We start from the raw sequence: 15,320 nt of genomic DNA, 5'->3' as shown, positions 1-15,320 counted from the left end.
TGGAAAGAGGTTCTAACAAAAAGGCACACTACAATTCTACTAAAAAATTATGGTAATTTTTAAAGAAGAGTGGAGCAAGTTATACTATACACAACACACTCTAGAGTGTGTTGTGTATAGTATAACTTGCTTCACATTGCCCACATTGCTTAAGAGATCCTTTAAGCAATGTGGGATAATTACTCCCCCCTTTTTTTTTTTTGAGAAACAAACACACACACATACAAGGAAGAGGAAAAGAAGTTTTAATACGAAGACACATCACAACTCTACTCAAAAGCCAACAATGCATATTGACACTAAATTATTGTAATTGAATATATTTCTGTTCTTTGTTCCATAGTTGTTTCAATGTCAAATTAAAAAAAACTAAAATAGTCAAATAAAATGGCCAACAACAATCTTGAAACACCTTATGCTTTAAGAATTGTGAGGTCTTGATTGTCAGCAGCGTCTCTGATATTGCGTGTTTTTTTTTTCCGTTGATAGACCCTTCCAAACCATAATGTTCCCGGTGAAGTTGTAGCCATTGCAGAATTTCCCAAGTGCTCTAGTTTCGACTGCGTTCGAAAAGATCACTACATTCCCCACTACCAAGTTGGTAGCATTCAAGTGAGCTTGGTCTAGGTATGCCCTTGTCTTAACTATGGCCTTGTCAACTACCATGAATTTTCTTAGACCATCCAGAGTTTGTCATATCTTGAATGGCTTTGGGGTTGGGTCTCCACCTCGGAGGCATTGTATAAGTTTGGGTAAGGGTAGTAGGATAGGGGTATGGTTTTCAAACTCAGACCATTCATAAAATTGTAAAAGAAAGAAGGTCAAGGTTTTTATGATTAGACCGGGGTCCAATCAAGGTTGGACTGTGATGATGTCATAATTAATTTAAAAAATGCAAAATAATATAACAAATTTGTAAAAATGAGTAATTTTGATTAAAAAGAACAAGATTATAGAGAAATTAAATAATTTTCAAGTACATTTTCATAACTTATATGTAAAAAAAAAAAAAGCATAATTACACTTAATCCTTCAAATATAAAAATATTATTTTTTTAGATTCATAAAATAATACTTAAGCAATAAAATAATTTTGATTTTTCACATATAATAATGTTAAGTATATTAATCACAATAAATATTTACGATTTTAATTATATATCAAAATATATATTTTATAATCAGACTATTAGATTTTTTTTAACATATCTAAATTTTCGAAACTTAAGTTAAAAGTAATATGCCTTCATTTTATTGCATAAGAAGCTTAGTTCCCAGGTTCTATTCCTACCATTTGAAACTTTAACTTATTTTTTCAAATATTGAGTATGTTTTGAACCGTATTTGAATCATGTCTAGTCCTAGAAACCAAACGGGTCACCCAAAATTCGAGTGGTTCACGAACTTTAGTGTAATGTTTAGTTCTTGGTGCTAAAAAATCTGTCTTTAAGCTGGTTCCCGGTTAACCCAGTTAGACTAGACGATCCAGTCTGGCTCTAAAAACCATGGGTAGGGGGTAGGGTGAAGGAAAGAGGAAAGAATGTGGTTTCTTTTTTCCTTTTCTTGGGTTTTTGCTCTCTCTCATAAGATTAAGTGGGTTGTAGGAGTGCAAAGTAGGGTGACGGGTAGGGATGAAAATTTTGCCTCGCCCCACTTAACCTGCCCTTCCCCACTTTGCCCCGCACGGATTTTCCCCACCCCGTAAAGGTGGTGGGGCAGGAATGGGGCAAGATTTTAGCCCCACACCACGGGGCAGGGCGGGGCAGGGATGGGTTTAAACTTTTTATATCCACCCCGTATTGCTAAGGGTTATAATTGTAAATTTTTCATACCCTAAAACCTTGCTATTTAAATAAACATTTCAATATTAGTTTATTTTATTCTACCTAATATGATTCTCTATCTTTATTTTGTTTTGTATTGTACTACAAGATTTTTTTTTTTTTGATTGTCTTGTTAAACAATTGGATATATTATTCAATTTTTTCTAAAAATTGATTTGATTTGATGGGATAAATTTAGTTCTAATTTCAAGTATATTTTTATTAATGAAATAGGTTTCATTAAAAAAATTGTACTAGTTGTAGGGAAAATTAACAAAAAGTAGAGTTTTACGAGGTAGGACGGGGCTTCGCGGGGCCCCAAGGGGCAGGAATGGGGTGAGAAAGTTTTTCCCGTTATGCGGGGTAGGACAGTGATCGGGCAAGACAAAACCATACGGGGCGAGGAAGAAGACCCCATCCTTTAGCCCCACCTTGCCCCATTGCCATCCCTAGTGATGAGGCAATCCAATCCAAGTCTAAAAACCATGGGTAGGGGTAGGGTTGAAGGAAAGAGGAAAGATTGTGGTTTCTTTTCTTTTTTCTTGGGTTTTTGATCTCTCTCATAAGATTAAATGGGCTGTAAGAGTGTAGGGTAGGGTGACTAATCTAAGGCTAATAGATTTATACTTAGTTTCCTCCAATATTTTAATCATTTTTATGGTGAAAATTTGAAATCTTTATGTTCTATTTGTTTCACTATAAAAAATTTCAAGTGTTTGGCAAACATGTAAAAAAAATTTAATCACAAACCACCAAAATCAATGCCGAATGAGTGGCTCTGATTACTAGATCGGAGGCTCCAGCAACTAGACCCCCAACACTGGCCATTGAACTGACAACCCCACCAGATGGATGGAGAGCCACTGTGTTTTTGTAAAATGTTTTACTAAGTTATTAAAGGTAAAACATTTTACAATGAATTTTATAGCCAATGGAAAATAGTTTCAGGTTTGACAAAATTTTACAGAGAATAAATACAGTAAAATGCTAAAAATATTTTTCATAATATATTTTACAGCGAATCAAATAGGTGTTCTGCATTATAGACAAAATAAAAATATTATAAGAGTGTTGCAGTGATTTGATCATACTGTATGTGTTCAGAAATTTAAAAACGGCATAATATAGTGATTGATATTTAGGTAAATGTTTCATACCCACTCAAGCATGCAAATATCATTTTGATACATTAAAAATGAAAATATTTTTCAAATATTATTTATTTTTTATATTTTTTATTGTGTATCATTAAATTTATATTTTATTATACTTTGTTTCAACTTCTGAAAAAACAACTAAATTTGAGGAAGAATAACATATTTCAAATAAATTATTTCTCATATAAATCTTAGAAAAATAACATCAATGAAATTTCATTATACTTAAAAAATTAATGCACCACTTAAACTAATTAATATTAAAGAAAATAAATGTATTTATCCATCCTATTAGTAATGTTTTAGGTTACATTGAATCATAGATAAGCTATATATATATAACTTTGGAGGTATACTTAGGCCTATACATGGTGTGGTGCGACCTGTGGATGGCCTAATTTTTTTCTCCTCATTAGGTTTAGTCTCACATTGAATCTTTGGCAATGTGACTCTTGCGTGCATGTGTCTCTAGAGTGGAGTGTGTGTATGTGAGTCCCTTTTTCTTATTTTTATTTTAAGAATCGCCACTAACCATTGGTTTTATATTAGATGTGATTGGTCACCTAAATGTATAATTCATTTTAGGTGACCTAATTAAATAAACCAAGTTTTAGGGGTTCATTAACTAAAGCAAACCAAAAAAGTTTTGAACCAAAGATCTTAAACTCGGAAGTTTGGTTACGTGTGGGGAAGGGGCTAGACACCCCACAAAGCCTATCCAAAGATTATACCTCATTTTAATTCATTTCAAAGATTATCTTTTTGTGAAGAAATAGAATACCTGGCATTTTGAATTTTTTTTTTTAAAAAGGTTTTTTTTTTTTTTTTTTGGCAAATAATATACATATATACATGTGAGTAAATATTTACAATCAAGACATGTGAGGTATACACATAAGTAGCATGAGAGAGAACATTCAAAACTTGTGAATAGAACATTTAATATATATATATATATATATAGCATGCAAGTACTAGCTATCATAAGTAGGCAAGCTAATAACTCAACAAAGAGAGAGGGAGTTGGAAGAATAGGACTTTGTTATCATCCACATTTTTCTCATTTTCATTATGCAAAAAAGATGACAAATAAAGCTCATTAGTGCCAAGGAAAATGATAGGAACAATGTAACTTTATAGGGTGTTCAAAGATTGAAGAGAAATGAGCCATGGATACAAATCCTTAACTACAACTATTCTAAGAAAAGGCTCAAAATTAAAATGTATGAAGAAAATTAAAGGTCAACTTTTATTAGTTTAGAAAAGCACAATTTTTTTTTTAGAAAAAGTTTTATTGAGAGGTTTTTGAGAAAAGCATTTTTTCTTAAAGATCTTTTTTTTTTTTTTTTTTTAAAGAAATCCAATGTGGTAGAAGAATTATTTAAAGAAAAAAAAAACACACACACACACACACACATTTTTGGATTTAAAAAAAGAAGAAGAAGATTTTTGAAACATTTTCTTTTAAAAACATTTTTTAACGTGATAAAAACACTTTTTCTTTGAAAGATTTTTTATTTTTTATTTTTTGGATTTTAAAAAGAAGGAAGAAAACATTTCCCTGAAGGGAAATTTAACGAGGTAAAACACATTTTTTGAAAGCATAGATTTTTTTTGAAGAAACATCATTTTGAAAACACTTTTTTTAATATGTAGGAAAAACATTTTTGAATACATATTAATTTCAGATTTACCTTTTTTAAAAGGAAAAGTTTTTTTTTTTTTTTTGAAAACTCTTTAAAAGAAAGGTTTTTTTTTTTTTTTTTTAGAAAACTCTATTTTTTATTTGAAAGACTTCATTTTTTAAGATAAATGTTGGAAAAGATTTTAAAAAAGCATTTCCTTAGGATAGTGTGTAGAGGAGTTGTCTTACACAAGCACAATTATTTTATGGCAACATTAATGATGATGAATGTAAATAGACAACAATAATAAAGTGCAAAAAATAAATGGCAAGGAAAGTAAAGTGCAGAAATTTAAATGACATAAAAGTAAAGAGTTGAAATATTGTTAAGGTTGATTAAAAAGTTTTATTTTTATGTCCCCCTTAAATAGATTTTAATCTCTTTCAAGCCTAATGGGTTCTTCATCATAAAGAAACAAGAATTCTAAGTCATCAGTCATTCTTATGAGACATACCCATATTGTGCTCTATTTGAGGTTTAAAAACCATTTAAGAAGGATGAAATAGAACATAATTTTTTATTTAGGTGTCTAGGTATAGTGTGTGTGTGTGTAAGAAAGTAAAGGGGGAGAGGGATTGTGCAAGAAATTAAGGGGATTACATAAATTAAAAGGGGAGGGGGATTGCTTGGAAAATAAAATGGATGACATAAATTAAAAGGGGAAGGGGATTGCTTGGAAAATAAAAAGGATGACATAAATTAAAAGCAAGAATAGTAAAAATAATTAATCTACTACCTCATCGTTTTGGGAAGGTTCATTGAAGGATACCGTTTTAGGTTCTAAAAGCTTAGAACAATTGGTAAACCATGAACACAAATTTGTCTAGATATAAATTCCTAAATCTATAGGTATGATTAGACAATGATCAAGGTGTTGCAAGTTAGAATACAAGAAAAAGGAAGTTACAAGTTCAACCGATCGAGACATGGATCTGCAGAATTTAAGTAAGGCCCAACAGCCCATTAAATAATTACGGTTTCTGATCTAATTCTCCTAGTATTTAAAGGAAACCCTAAGACACATTTTGGTATGATTTTGGAGGTGCTCTTTTGAGATCTAAAAGGTATTGTGCCTTCTTCTTTCAAAGTCACTACCAAAATTCCATCTACACATTATTAGAACCAGTAGATCTAAAGTTACTGCAACAAGATCATACATAGCTGATGATTTAAAATTTTGAGTGGGATCTCAAAGTCACAAACGTGAGTGTTTGTGTGCGACAAATTCAAATAGAAGAGTCCGTAGATTCAGACCTGCACGTGGTCGTGTAAGTAAGTACTACAAGTTGTGGTTTTAGATTTAGGGGAAAATCTATTGTAAATCTTCCATTCTATCATAGTGAATTTGTGGCTTTTAGGATAGATTATGTTAAATTATCCCCAGGTTTTTTACCTTGAATTTGTTGGTTTCATTGGTTTTCCTGAGTAATCATATCGTTTGTCTTCTTTACTTTTCCGCACTTTGTAATATGATTGTTTGTATTTAACCTAGATCTCATAATAAACCTAAATATCAACTTGGTTAATTAATTAGGTTAAACAGCTAAGTATATAGGGGTCTAAACAAAACAAACACACCGTTTGGTTAAGTGATCATGCGTCTCTTACAATTGCCTCTGTAAAACGCTACTTCAAATCTGCATTGATGATTTTCTCGAAAAAAAAAAATCCCTGCCCTGATGATATAGCGTCTTACCACAAGCTTTGACCAATATAAGTGGAGTGGTAGGTGATACTTACACCCACCAACTCCATTGTTCATTGGGCATCCTTTCTGCCACTCTTAGTTCTCTCTTCTCCCAAATTTTGGCTTCTTTCTATTTCTCTCCACTTTCAAATATTACTCCCACTATTTTCTCCTTTCCTTGCACGAGATTAATATATTTCCTTTTAATCTTAGCAGTTGTACCTGGAAAAAAAAAAAAAAAAGGAAAAAAAACTTTGTGTTGACTTTTGTTAGCATTTTAGCTTAAAAACTTTAATCAATGATGCTATAAGAACACAGGTAATATTCTCCTCATAGGAATGACAAGCAGTTTAAAAATTCTCTATTTTTGTGTCCCTTTTTCTATTACGAATTCCTAATTACTTTTGTGGGTGTTTATGTGTAAACATGGCAAAACGGGTCAAAAATTTTTGACCCAACCTGAAAAATATACGACCCGAACCCGATTTTTTTTTTTTTTTTTTTACCCGAAGCAAAAATGGGTTGACCCGGACCCGACCCGTGTTTTTGCCGGTCAACCCGACCTGAACTCGAACTCGAACCATTTTTTTAAAACTTTTTTTTGGGTAAAAAAATAGTAAAACTAAGACAATATTGATTTAATTGTTTATTGTGAACTTTAAGGAAACAATTGATATATTTACATAACTATATGCAAATTAATTGAAAGATTAATGATTGAACATTCTGTAATGAGTAAATATTTTTAGATATCAAATAGCAAAGTACATGCCAAGATAATCTGGTTACAGTCGAGTTAAAAACATAGATTTAAAATTGTAGACATGTAAGAAATATTCACAAGTGTGAAAATAGTGAAGCTAAATTATCAAATTAGCATAAATTATGAATACCTAGACTTATTTTTTAATAATTTATGTCCAAATAAACGGCTTTTCAAAATAAATTATGATATTTCCTAGAGTGTGTGTTGCTTAACAATAATATGTTATTCATAAAAGAGACCATGTATAAATAAGTAAGCAATCAAATTTTAAAGTATATCTCAAATTGAAATAAAATGTCAACCATAACTGATAATAGATTATAAAATTAATTTTCAAGATTGTAAATTTCTTATATATTTTTATTCTTTATCAAATGAGTTATCTAATAAGTTATTTGTAATTTTGTTTATATTTGGAATGTTGATATTGTGTAGAAATAAAACTTGTGTATTTGTTTTACTTATCTTTGTGTTATTTTGTTTTAGATAGTAATGTTAGGATTTGTATAATTTTAAAATTGTTGAATAAGTATTAATAAGTTTAATTGAGTTCATTCTTGATATAAATGATGAATTCAAAATAATGCATTTTACATTAAGTAATTTGTTGCATAACTTTCCAAATGACAGATACATGTTGTTTTCTATATAAAAATAAAATAAAAATAAAATAAAAATTCATGTGAAAAATACGGGTCAACCCGACCCGACCCGCAACCCGATTGACCAGAACTTGATTTTGACCCACTTAAAATGACCCGTTTTTGACCTGTGACCCGTTTGACCCTCAACCTGATTGACCCAATCCAAACCCAACCCGACCTGCCCGTTTTGCCATGTCTATTTATGTGAGTTCAAAACTTTGGCATGTGAGTTCACACACAAAGAGATTTTTTTCTTTAAGATGATATTTTCCCTCACTTAAATGAGTTTGTTAATGAGTTATAGGCACATTATCTATATGGTACAACTAAGTCAAGATTCTATTAGTAGTACACGTACTTGAAAAATGCTGTAGATTTCTCCCTATGATGTGCAAACATCTTTAAAAACTTATTATGCATATTTGTTTATAGATAATGGAGAGTTATCAATGAAAATGTACCTTTGCAAGGTCATTAGTGTTAGGACAAATCTTTGCAATTTCCCATTTCCAATTATTCATTCTTTATTGGAGTTAATCATTTACTTTAATCAAAGTGATCTATAGGGTTGCCCTTTTCTTCATACATTGCTACTTTTAGAGGATGAAAAAAAAAATTATGAAAAGGATAGTAGGTGAACCCATAGGTTTTGCTGATATGTGGGAGATTTTATGCACCACTGTTAATAATAAAAGAAACTGAAGTCACTGCAATACGGGTATATTGTCACTTGTGAATATATATATTGCGACCACTTTTTTCATTTCTTATAAAATTGGTGTAAAAACTTTCCTAAAATAGATTATTAACAATTTTTCAAAGAACACTCGTTAGCATAAACCTTATTTATATATAGAAAAGTGTCTGTCTAATACTCCCAATAGGTGAGGCCGATATAAGTGAAGAATCAATGTAGAGAAAGTGACTATGAGTGAAGGGGATGTAGTCCATATTTAAGTTTTTTTTTTTTTTTTTTTTTTTTTTTTTTTTGAGAGTGCATATTTAAGTATAAAGTGACAAAACAACTTTGACTTTTTGAAGTTATTTTCTTTCTATCATAAAATATACAGGACAAAATCTAGTATAATATCTTATTTCATGTATCTTAGAATGTCCTTTTAAATTAAACAACGTGGCTACTTATTAGTATCACAAACAACGTTACAACTTCAAAAAACCTGCTTATTTTCTCCATTAAAACCTTCTCTGTCACCCACCTTTTCAGAATCCCATTAATGCCTACTACTTTGAAGAATCTCCAACACCCCCCACAAAGATTTTAGCAAAAACCATTAGCTGCTAGATAAATGTCAAACTGTATCTGCTGGTTACAACTTACAAGTCTCCTAATTGCAGTGACTGTGAGCTCTGTTTGTTAAAAAAATTGGTAATTGCTAGCACGACAGATTATTAACGGCAGATTAAATAAAAAGCAATATCATTAGTAAGTTTAGACGCAAATAAGAATTAGTGAAAACTTATCAATTCAACCGTTATTAAAATAATTGGCATTTTTTTTTTATATATATATATATCATTACTCGTATTTAAAAACAAGAACTTATTATCTATGATCTATGATTATGCCAAGTAGCTCATTACTACAAAATTTCTTCATTTTGCCTTCCACATAATCAAAATTTTTTGCTTTATGTCAAAGAATTACAAATATCTTGTGTTAATGGGTAGATCTGTTATCTGTAGATTGCATTCGTTTTTTTTGCAATAATTAATTTTTTTCTACGGAGAGAGAGAGAGAGAGAGAGAGAGAGAACATGTGTAAAATGACTGAAATATAGTGTAATGATTGAAATTTTTTTTATAGATTTTTTATTTCCTCCTTTTACTCGACTGATTGGCCACCACGAAACAAGGGTCGGTAAAAAAAAATAAATAAATAAAAAAGTCTTAAAAGAAAAGACAGTAGTAGATTATGACTTATGAGTAAAGTTTGCATACAATTGTTCTAACATACATCCTCCTATATATGTTGGTTACGAAACTCAAAGCCAATAATTTACCAAGAAAGAAACTCAAGCCAATACTATTGGTCACAGTCACCTGCTATTTTTGTGCACAAAATTGACACGTGTTCAGTTTCATCTGTTTATTTTTTTCTGAGGAGTATCCGATCCTCCCCAACAGGTGAGGTCCACATACTTTGGCGATCAGAAGTGGTAATCCGAGTCACTTTGTATTTGTCGGTTTGCGACTAGTGGGAAATTACCATCATTGATTAAACTTTACACGTTTATCATTCGAATCTCATTTCAAAATCTTATGTTAAAAAAATATGGGACAAAATTCCTCACCAAATTAGTTCAAAAATATTCTGTTTAAATTTTTTTTGCACTTTTTTATTAGTTGTGAATTTTTAAAATTTAATTACTAAATTGTATGTTCTTAACATATATATTAAATTTCATCCAAATCAGATGTTAATTAATATTTAATCAATAAACTTACTTTTTATACATAATTTTGTACTACAAAAATTTAAAATTTAAATATTTGATTGATGACAACTATTTGATCTTCTTGAAATTTTGTAAGCACAAAAAATATAATAAAAAGATACAATCTAACATATAAATTTTTAAAATTCATATTCAATAAAAAAATATTGACTAAATTTGAAGTGCTTTCCTTTAAAATTAGTTTGGATGGAAACTTTTTGGAAAAAAGTGGTATCATCTTATGATAGTTTGGATTTTCCAGTCTCAAAAGTTTATAAATAATGCCCGACACCTTTCAATCTCCAACTCAGCAAAAAATCCCTTACTATCTCCAACATTCTAGCCTTTCCTTAGCCAACTCAATTTTCAAAATGTTTCCACTAACATTAGCCATTTTCCTGCTACTCCTTGGATCCATCATTTGGACATTCATGCTCAAAAAAGGACGTAAGCTAGTACTCCCACCGGGTCCCCGGTCTTTTCCCATTATTGGTAATTTTTACATATTGGGTTACTTGGGTAGCCACCCACATCGTGCTCTCGAAAACTTAGCCAAAAAATACGGACCCATCATGTCATTGCGGTTTGGCCATGTCCCAATTATTGTGATCTCATCTTCCCAAACTGCTGAGCTAATTTTAAAGACCCATGACGCCGTTTTTGCCAGCCGACCTATGTTCCAAGCCTCCAAGATCATTGGTATGTCCAAAGGTATTGCTTTCTCCGAGTATGGTCCATATTGGCGCAGCCTTAAGAAACTCGTTGCGTCGCAGCTTCTGAGTGCTTCAAAAATAGAGTCATTTGCACCTATGAGGAAGGAGCTGGTGGGATCATTGGTACAGTCACTGAAAAAGGCTGCGGTAGCACATGAGGTTGTGGACCTTAGTGAGAAAGTGGGCAAACTCGTTGAGGAATCAACACGTAGAATGGTATTTGGTCGAAGTCATTATCATAGATTCGACTTGAAAGCACTTATTGAGGAGACCTTGAACATGATGGGGGCTTTCAATGTAGCAGATTATGTTCCTTATCTTAGGGCACTTGATCTACAGGTATATTTCAATGTCTATCTTTACAACTTTATTCTCCCTTTGATAAACTTAGCCATTGATTTAATTTAAAAAATTTTTTATAATTTTTTGGAGAATCTAAAAACGGTCGATTTTTCTTTTACATTTCATGCCTATTTCTTCGTCCACCTAGTAATGTTGTTGGCCCAAAAGTGTCTCAGTAGCGGTTAAAACTTCACAGTAAAAGCCAAATCTCAGAGTGGAAAGCCCATGAAAGTCATATAATTAAGTAGTGAATTATATTTATACTAAGTCTTTAATTTTTATGACTTGTTTAATTGTGAGTTTTAGATAACTCAATTAATAAATAGTAAGATACGTGGTTTTAACACTTCTTTTACTACTATTTATAATATTTCTTCTTTCTAGTATTTTCTTGTTTTAATCTCTCTCTCAGCATTTCTCTGACTACTATTTATTTTATTTGTTCCTTATTGATAATTAATTAACTAATCTTCTCCCACACCCTACTCCTCGTTGGCAGACAATATATGCAATTAATAGCACGTAAGATTTTCTACCGTCATAATTTATACTCCCTCTATTCCAGTTTGTCGTCTTTTTTTCTATTTTAAGATGACTCAAAATATTGTATTGTTTCTAAAAGTAAAAGTTATTAATTTACTAATGTTCCTATTATACCTCTACTTTATTTTCAAAACTATTTGAAAAGAAAACTAACAAATATTTTAAAAAAATCAATCTAATTTGAGCACCTTTTTAGTTGCCTCATTAAGAATAACTTAAAAAAAAAAAACTAATAAATTTATTTAAAATTAGTTTTGTAAACTTATACATTTTTATAAGGTAGACAAGACAATAAATGACATTCCCTTAAAAAAATTGACTTTTCAAATAGGACAAACAAATTGGAATGGAGAGAGTATATCTCATAAACAATCGAACACTTTTGATATAATAGTTACTTTATAAATACAAAATTCTTATGGATGGGGTGAGAATTTCACACATACTTTTTTTTTTTTTTTTTTAATAAAACACACACATATACTTAAATTAGATTAGAATGAAATTTCTATCATAGATAAAAAAAATAATAATAAAAAATATAATTTTTTTTTTTTTTTTTTTAATAAAACACACACATATACTTAAATTAGATTAGAATGAAATTTCTATCATAGATAAAAAAAATAATAATAAAAAATATAAAAAACTAATATATTTCATAACACTTTTACAATAAACTAAAGTGTTAGCATATCATAAATCAAAATAAAATTAAAAAAAAGATTATATATTATGGCCCACCAAACCTCAAAACAAGCTTATTGTTAAATTTTTGTCCTACCATTTACTTTCTCTTCAACGCATCTATCCCAACACCTGGTTCAATCATTTTGGGTCCATCCACAAGTTTTAGCTGATGTGCCATGCATGTATCCGGAGTAAATGATTATTCTTGGAAAAAAAAGAAAAAATCCATAATGGCCCTACCGTATTAAAAGATGAGCATACTGTTTTTGGGTCATATTAGAGTTATGACAATAGTTATTGCAGAAAAAATTCGTTCCTTGGCCCTCCCTTGCCTACTCTATATGCCACATTGGTATGTAGTGTTATAGATGAAAAATTTTAAGATATAATTTTTATGCCACAATTTTAATTTGGTTAACTGTAAGTGGTAGAAAAAGAAATGCAACAACTCAAGAAAAACTGCTAGTTACATCTTTATTTTACCTTAAATAATATCTGACGGATATGAAATTTGGTATCTATATTAAATTTATTAAGTGGTGTATTTCGTACCAATAAGTGTTATATATCTATAAAATCATATTGTATGTATGTGTAACATACATAAATGAAATTTAATCCTTTGATAAAAGGCATAGTTATTAATCCTTGATAATCTAGGAAATTTTTAACAAAAAGGTTATAAGTAAAAATGTAATCAAATGGTAGATTTATCAAAATTGTCATTTAATGAAAAATTATTAAGTGGTGCAATATTACTTCAACTTATACTATATATATAATTTTAACCTAAAGAAGCTTATCTAATTTAACCCATAAATAAACTAACGTTTTCTTTTCACTTTATACCTTCTTATTTTTGGGTTCTCAAAATAAAAATAAAAATAAAAATAACTCTTTGGTATCATTCAATTAAAAAAAAAAAAAATCTCCTCCATATATATATATTTGGGTTCTCAAAATAAAAATAAAAATAAAAATAACTCTTTGGTATCATTCAATTAAAAAAAAAAAAAATCTCCTCCATATATATATATATATATAAAGAGAGAGAGAGAGAGAGACCATGTGTAATTTTAAAGTAATTCTAGTAACTTACTTTTGGATGTGAAATTTTTTATTGGATGGCTCAAGTTACTTTTTTTATTGGATGCAAATTTCAATAAATTCACTTTTGGATTACAACGTCTTTATATCCTCTGTATTTAAAAAATTTTAAGATAATCGGAAATTAATAACTATCTCATCATCAATAAAATGTTTAAAATCAATAATTACCACATCAGTTTCTTAGGTTTGTTTTTAGCAAAATTGGTGACATTATAACACTTTCTATCCGTTTGCGGCGATTGCCTCAACAATTTACGTTTTGAGAAATGGTATTGTTTACTTGGTTTTCTAACCATTCATTGCCCTCAGGGATTGACACCGCGCATTAAGAAAATTGGCAAGACTCTTGATGTAGTATTGGAGAACATTATCCAGGAGCATGAACAAATTCCTAGTGGTCCACAAAGTTGTGAAAAGGACTTTATGGACATGTTACTTTCTTTGATGAATCAACCCTTGAATCCCTCTGATGAGAATTCATGTAAAATTGATCGAAGAGTTATCAAGGCTATCTTTACAGACTTGATTACGGCTACGTATGACACTTCAGTTTTTGTCGTTGAATGGACCATTTCTGAACTCTTGAGGCATCCACGGATAATGAAACATGTACAGGATGAGCTAGAACGTGTAATTGGAATGAATAGGATGGTGGAGGAAACAGATTTAGCAAATTTAACTTACTTGAGTATGGTGATTAAGGAAAGCTTCAGACTACATCCTGTTGCACCATTTCTAATCCCACGTGAATCAATGGAGGACATTGAGATTAGTGGATATTACATACCCAAGAAATCACTAGTAATAATAAATTCTTGGGCTATTGGACGAGATCCTTATGTGTGGTCGGATAATGTGGAAGAATTTTACCCTGAAAGGTTCATAAATAGTAATATAGACCTCAAGGGACGTGACTTCCAGCTTATCCCATTTGGATCCGGTCGCAGAGGCTGCCCTGGATTACAATTGGGGCTTACAACCGTCACTTATGTTCTTGCTCAGTTGCTGCATTGTTTTGATTGGGTGCTCCCTAATGGCATGTTGCCTAATGACTTGGACATGAGTGAGAAGTTTGGACTATCAATGCCAAGAGCCAAGCACTTACTCGCGATGCCAACCTATCGCCTACCTGGTTAAACTTGTAAGATAATTATCATATAATCTTTAAAGAAGTTTTCTTAATTATAATTGATGTGTTTTAATGGGAGGTTTTCATCTATCTTTTTTTATTTTAGGTCAAACGAAAAGGTTCCATAAGAAGAGTTGAAGACATTGCAACACCAAGTTATTTTATGTTACCTCAAATAAAATATTAGCCTACCTTGTTTATTGGATTCAAATGTACTGTGTCCTAAAAATTAAATGTCGTAGCTCACAACTTGGAGACCTTTACTAAATGTTTAAAATAAGTTGTTAAGATTTTTAGCGACAAGTACCTTTTTATTGCAAGTATCTCGTTGGTGTGCAATATCTATAAAAAACTGATTATGGATAACGGATGTTTATTTATAAATAATGTCAACACCAAATTGTGGCACTCATCCGCCAACCTCTAGAATGCTTCACTTGGTTATCAAAGCAACATATTCAACACTAGGCAAAAGAGCATTTCTCACTTGCTTTTGCTCCTGATCTTTTACAATTAATGAAAACACTTTGTTCATGGGGATATAGAGGATCCATAAGAAGTATCTGTCCTAATAA

General features: G+C 30.7%; 1 protein-coding gene across 1 annotated transcript; it reads left to right on the top strand.

Moving 5' to 3' along the window:
* The first annotated feature begins 10,528 nt into the window (after positions 1-10,528).
* LOC112027159 (cytochrome P450 CYP736A12) lies at positions 10,529-15,088 on the top strand. The gene is made up of 3 exons (XM_024059824.2): positions 10,529-11,270; positions 13,926-14,757; positions 14,852-15,088. The coding sequence occupies exons 1-2, from the start codon at positions 10,590-10,592 to the stop codon at positions 14,751-14,753; spliced, it is 1,509 nt and encodes a 502-aa protein (XP_023915592.2). The 5' UTR covers positions 10,529-10,589; the 3' UTR covers positions 14,754-14,757; positions 14,852-15,088.
* Positions 15,089-15,320: the final 232 nt, after the last annotated feature.

Source organism: Quercus suber, unplaced genomic scaffold (genome assembly GCF_002906115.3).
Source record: "Quercus suber isolate HL8 unplaced genomic scaffold, Cork oak 2.0 scaffold_344, whole genome shotgun sequence".
Classification (NCBI taxonomy): Eukaryota; Viridiplantae; Streptophyta; class Magnoliopsida; order Fagales; family Fagaceae; genus Quercus; species Quercus suber.
The sequence above is the reverse complement of the archived record's forward strand: the minus strand, read 5'-3'. Positions and strand labels throughout refer to the sequence as shown.